Below are 6267 nucleotides of genomic sequence, written 5' to 3'. Positions count from 1 at the left end.
AGTTAATATTATATTCAGTTCTCCTTTTCACACCAGGGAATAAGCATTCCTGAGTTGCGCAAGATTGCAACCCTCCCTCCTGGCTCACATTCCCAGGGCCTCTGGGCACACAGTCACTCGCAAACAGCAAGACCTTCTTAGGGAAAGGACTGAAGGCAGCAGGGCTGCTCCACCTGACTCCCGGGGCTCCTCTCTTGACTGGCGGGGCCACAGAACTGAACAAGGCAGCGGACGCTAGAACACCTGAGATTTGGTTCCTCTCAGGCCTCTCAAAGGTACTTAGATTCCTCCAGGGAGATCCATCTGAAGAGGATGTGTGTGGACTCTTGTTCCCTCACATGGTCCTGTTCCGTGTAGGGTCCACCCGTCTCCATGCCATAGCCTCCCACCCACCTGGGCTTAGATTTGCATGCGTCCTTCTCAGGGGCCACAGTGCAGGGCTGTCTTTCACCTAGTCTTCTAGGATTTGCATTCTAGGATTTGTTGAGCAAATGCATCTGAGGCCTGTGGACAGCCTGTTTTTCCTTACTGGGTCTGGCTGGAGCCAGAGGTTATCCACAAGCAGTGAGTTAATTTTATTTTTTTTTCCGGACAGGCTGCAAAAATTGAAGTTAAAGGCCTCTTTCTTGTGGACCGTTTTCACTGAGGTGTGAACAGCAGACAGAGTCTGCCCTCATCTGGGCTGGGAAAGGGGAGGGGAGGGCACACACGGCCTCCCATTTCCTCTGTCAGCACAGCAGGACTTGGGGAAGGCCAGGGCCGCCCGCTCCCCCAGCTGCACCAGTAATCCCCGGGGTAAAAGCTGGTAAAGGCTTCTGGCCAGGTCAGCGCCTCCAAGGGATTCCCGTGAGTGGCCGAGATAGAGTCCGCTGGTTTCAGGTCAAGCCTTTTGTGTACTGTGTGAACAAAAAACAAATAGCAGGAGAAGATGTGGTCTCTTGACACCGCAGGAAACAGGAAAGGGTGTCCATGGCTCAGCTCTGCCTGACCCCCGACAGTTTTGCCCCGTGGATGAACTCCTGGGGGAGGACGAGGATCTCAAAGAAGCAAACTCAGGCCGGGTTGGGAGGAGGACTCAGAGCCCAGCTGCCTGGGAGGAGGCTGTGCTGCCCACTCTTACTGTCTGTTCTGACGTCCATCTGTCTGTCCAGAGCAGAGTAGTGGAAGGACCCAAGGGAAGCTGGGAGGATGTTTAGACAAGGAGGCTCTTGCCTGGGGGAAGCAGGACCCTCTACCCCAACAGCCTTGGTGGTGGGTGGGACCCCGGTCCTTGCAAGGCCTGGGGTGAAAGGAGGGTGTCTGAGAACAGTGAGGAGGAGAAGGTTCAGCCTCGCGGGCATCAGGTTCTCTCCCGTTTCAGCTCAAGTTTCCTCTCTCGGCTCACAGTTTCCTAGAAAAAGGACACAAATGCATCATCTCCAAGTCCCAAATCTAGTACTCCCCTCCCCTTATATCCACTGAGACCACTGCTCACAGCTTCATATGCTTTGGGCATCCTGAGCAAATAGCCACATTGATATGTGGAAATAGGAAATCTCAATTTGTATCAAAAGCCAGTTCGAGGGTTTACTTTGTCATACAAGTGGTCTTCTGCAAAAGCAGAGTTCTATTTGCAAAGCAGGAGTTGGTGAAAGTGTGTTTGCCATATTTTTTGACTTACAAAAGTCTGGTTGATATTTGGTTTTTCAGGAAGAGGTGGAGGGGTCTCCAGTATGCTGAGTACAGTCGTGTGGACTGCACACTGAACAAGGATACACTGCCAGTACAAAAGGGCAGGCACTCACATACATACTGATGCTGCATGTCATTCATACAGTGTTCAAGCAGTCGGTAACCAATTGTTCAAAAAAAATCGGCACATTATGGCAACTTTCCAGCAGGTGGCAGTCAAGTTCTCAAGGAGAGGGTGCTCTTTTCTTGGTGCACAAGGCATTCTACAGGCTAGTGCTGGCCTCGACTCTTGACCAGGAAGAGGCAGGTGGGGGCAGAAAGAAAGATGGGCTGACGGGGCTCAGAGGTCACCACAGCATCCTGGCACAGGACTGGCAGTGTCTGGCCCCCAGGGACACCCTGGGGAGTTCCACACCTCGGGGCAGCTGTATTCCTGGATGCGGCTGGGATGAGGCTTATAGGCGACCCAAACTGTCTCAGAGGTGGAGGTCAGGGAGAAGTCAAGTGGGCAGGGGGCAGACCTGGATGTGAAAAGCCAAGGAAGCACACGTGAGGGGAAATGAGACCAGAAGGGGGAACTGGGAATCCTGATTTCCAAGCCCTCCTCCGCTTGCTGTGTGACCCTGAGCCAGTCACTTACCCTCTCTGGAAAATGGCAGGGAGACACCTGCAGAACTCATCCTGGGGAAATGCTGGGATGTGGATTTGGGGTATTTGTGGATAATTTTCAAATCTGACTGTGTCATTCTGTTGTTTAAATCCTCTCATGACTCCCCAGCAACACAGACGAAGTTCAACCTCTTTAGCATGGCATCCAAGCCAGACTGACCTGCCCCTTGCCATGCATCCGAGCGCCTCTCCAGGCTTCTCCCTGCCCAAATGGAGGGGCTACACTAGACCCTGTGACTTCTGACCCTCACTCCAGCGCTCCTTCTACCCTGGAGGCTGGACCACTTAATGGTCAACATCAAAATCCTGATGACAGATGTTCCTGATCCAGATGCTGGCTCTGCCATCTACCAACTGTGTAACTTTGGGCTTGTTACTTAGCCTGTCTGTGCCACAGGGCTTGGAATATAATAACTACTATGTAACTTTTAGCTGTTATTAAATTCACCGATTAAAAATTTTTCATTGGATTATAGTTGATTTCCAAGGTTGTATAAATTTATCTTTGAATAGGGGGAGGTTCCATAGTAACTGAAAGGAAAGGTTCTCTAATAGTGGAAATTTGGGGAATCTGACACTTGGTCTGTGGTTAAGAACCTGCTTGCCTATGCAGGGGACACAGGTTTTGATCCCTGGTCTGGGAAGATCCCACATGCTGCGGAGCAATGAAGTTGGTGCGCTGCAAGAACCGAGCCCAAGATCTAGAGCTCATGAGCTGCGACAACTGAAGTCTGAGTGCCTTGAGCCCATGCTCCACAACAGAAGCTACCACAGTGAGAAGCCCGTGCCCTGCAACTAGAGAGTTGCCTCCGCTTGCTGCAAGTAGAGAAAGCCCACACACAGCAACAAAGACCCAGTATAGCCAAAAATAAATAAACATAAAAAAAAAAAGGATGTGAGTAGCAATCAGCAAGACGGATCTCCTTCTTTTCCATCTGTAACCTGCAGGCAGTATTTCAGTTTCTCTTTCTACTTGTCTTTCTACTTTGAGGCCAGTTACACATCCTGAGTCAGATGACCACTGAACTTTTACTAGAGGAGAGATAAGGCCAACAGAGGACAGCCAGGCTGATACATCTATCTAGCCATGCTCCAGGAGAAGAGCATATCTGGCATTACTGCTGGTCCTGAATAAAAGGGACAGGGACAGACTTGACCCCAAGCTGTAAGCCTAGGCAGAGCTATCGTAGCCAATTCACAGACCTAGGAAAGAGAAAAGTCAAATGTTTGTTTTGTATTCCACTGAGATCTTGGCCGGGGCAGTGCGGGAAAGAGTGCTGTTTGTTATACAGCATTATCAAAACAGCAAGAACTGACTAATACAACCCATGCCAGAGTATAGATTGAACATTTGATTTAAAACAGACACAGACACACCCAGAACATATATCCTGAGCTTTTATTCTAGACTCTTTCCTCTGCCAGGAGACCAGGAGTTTCCCCAGGACTAGCCAGTGGATGTGGCAGCGTCTCCTGTGACTGTAGTTTCGGAACAGGTCTTTCCTCTTGCTGGATCACTTCTGTTTTTCTATGCCTTTTATATATATATATATATATATTTCCCCCTGCCCTGTCCCCTAACCTTGTCTTTGAAACTCATAGCAATAAATCTGCAAGGAATTGCTTAAGATCAATTGGTATATTGCCTCCAGTAGTTTCATCAACTTGTTCTATAAAGGAACACGGCACACAAGATGTGTGACTCATCAACAACAAGGTTTCCCACAGCTTGTGAAAATCGTTTTGTTTGTTTTTATCACATCCTGCTTCTTTGTACAACACCTTGATTCCTAGAAGTTTATCAACCAAGGAAGCTTTGGCTGAAGCGCACGGTTCCCACTCTTCTGAGCATGGAAAGAGGTGTGGCTCTGGAGTCAAAGAGCCAAGTCTGGACCTGGCTCCCAGAGAGCACCCCAGCTGCAGGGAAGCTCCCCACATCCAAGGCAGACCTTCCTACACCCTCATGACCGCACCTGACCCTGAGCTCCTGGAGACAGACTCAAAGGTCAGGGAAGTGTTGAGGCTGGAGACCAAGGAACAGAGTGACTAATTCCAGGCTGCACTGATCCCACCCATACGTTCCAGAAACCAGCGACTGCCCTGAGTCCTACACCCTTGCTGTGCACTCAGTTGCTCAGTCACGTCCAACTCTTTTGCAGTCTCATGGACTGTAACCCACCAGGCTCCTCTGTCCATGGAATTTTCCAGGCAAGAATACTGGAGTGGGTCGCCATTTCCTTCTCCAGGGGATCTTCCCAACCCAAGGATCAAACCCATGTAAATCAAACTTTAGGGTAAATCTTCAAAGTTGGGGATCAAGTTGAATTTATATTGCTTTTTTTTGGCCACACCATGAGGCATGCAGGAGCTTAGTTCCCTGACCAGGGACTGAACCTGTGCCTCCTGCATTGAGAGCACAGAGTTACCACTGGACCACCAGGGAAGCCCCTTATACTGCCATGGCAAACATTATTGGCTGTATCAGCCCATATCTTTTTTTTTGGCTATGCCCTGCAGCATGCAGAACTTCCCTGACAAGGGATTGAACCCATGGCCCCTGCTTTGGGACCGTGGAGTCTTAACCACTAGACTACCAAGGAAGTCCCTGAATTCGTCTTTGATATCCCCAGAACATGGAAGAGTGCTTGGCATTTGTGCTGTGCTTAGTAGCTCAGTTGTGTCTGACCCTTTGTGACCCCATGGCATTTAGTAGGTGCTCGATAACGTTTGACTAATTAAGCCAAAACAATCTAATAGAGTCAGAAGCAATTAGAAGCAGGCCTACATTGGTCAGGACTTTTAGCTGTAGGTTGGCAAGAGTTAGGAACTCTACATGGTGAGTCACATGAGCACCCACAGCTTGGGTTTTTAAGAACAGTTCTTTTTTTCCCCGCTCTGGGATAAGGAATGGGCTTCCTAGGTGGTGCTAGTGGTAAAGAACCTGTCTGCCAAAGTAAGAGACAGAAGAGACATAGGTTTGATTCTTGGCTTGGGAGCATCCCCTGGAGAAGGGCATGGCAACCCACTCCAGTATTCTTGCCTAGAGAACTCCATGGACAGAGGAGCCTGGCAGGCTAGAGTCCATAGGATCACAAAGAGTCATACACGACTGAAGTGACTTTAGCACGGGGCAAGGAATAAATAGCAACTTTATTCCAGAAGATATCAGATGGACTAGTGGTCTAGTGGACGACTTTATTCCAAAAGATAGCAGATTGGACTAGTGGACAACTTTAATATTCTTTAAGTAGAGTTCTATTCAGAAGCTAAGACGTAGCTAGTTAACTTCTAGGAGTTATAACCATAATATCTACTAATTATTGACTACTATTACACATCTTGCACTCTGCGAAGCAAGTTACACAGTTGACCTAGTTAAACCCTCACAACAGCCTTACAAGTTGGTATTAGCCCTATTTTACTAGGAGATAGAGGCTCAGAAAGACCAAGAGTCCTAAGCACGCTCCCTGGGTGAGACTGTGGCTGAACAGGAATGTTATGTTGGGTTCATCCAACTCCGAAGCCCAGCTCCTCATCCTGATCCTTACTGACCCCCCTCACTACCCCTATAATCTTCCTGCAGCCGTTCCCTTTGTGGAATTAGAGACATTAATCATGCTCACTGCACTTTGCTGCCTGTTTTCTTGCTTCGTGGATGTCTTAAGCAGCCTTTTCTGGTGCCACTTGTCTTTTGTTTGTTCTTCTTGAATACCTTGCTCACCCAGTTGGACTCTTCAGCAGGCCTCTCCCTGGACAAAGAGATGAAGTCATGGTTGCTTAATGACAGGGCTCCACTCCAGCTCAGAAGGTAGACAGACACACAGTGTTATGATTCTCAACCCCAGATGAACATCAGAGTTCCCCAGTGAACTTTCACTTTGTAATCAATGAATGTTTACCTAAGGAACATAATAGCCACTAGTCAAA

General features: G+C 48.6%; 1 protein-coding gene across 4 annotated transcripts in view; it reads right to left on the bottom strand.

The window, feature by feature from the left end:
* Positions 1-573: 573 nt before the first annotated feature.
* Positions 574-6267, bottom strand: part of PNPLA1 (patatin like phospholipase domain containing 1) — a 57330-nt gene continuing 51636 nt past the window's right edge. For 2 of the 4 annotated variants that reach the window (XM_061398009.1, XM_061398012.1), the window contains exons 8-9: positions 5964-6089; positions 1541-2192 (exon numbers count right to left, since the gene is read on the bottom strand). In XM_061398009.1, coding sequence (XP_061253993.1) covers positions 2012-2192; positions 5964-6089 — 307 coding nt within the window. In that variant the 3' untranslated portion in view covers positions 1541-2011. Of the gene's footprint in view, positions 1391-1540; positions 2193-5963; positions 6090-6267 lie in introns of those variants that run through there. The other 2 variants (XM_061398010.1, XM_061398011.1) reach the window with 2 other exon arrangements.

Source organism: Bos javanicus, chromosome 23, assembly GCF_032452875.1.
Source record: "Bos javanicus breed banteng chromosome 23, ARS-OSU_banteng_1.0, whole genome shotgun sequence".
NCBI classification, from domain to species: domain Eukaryota; kingdom Metazoa; phylum Chordata; class Mammalia; order Artiodactyla; family Bovidae; genus Bos; species Bos javanicus.
This window is presented reverse-complemented; position numbering and strand designations above follow the sequence as displayed.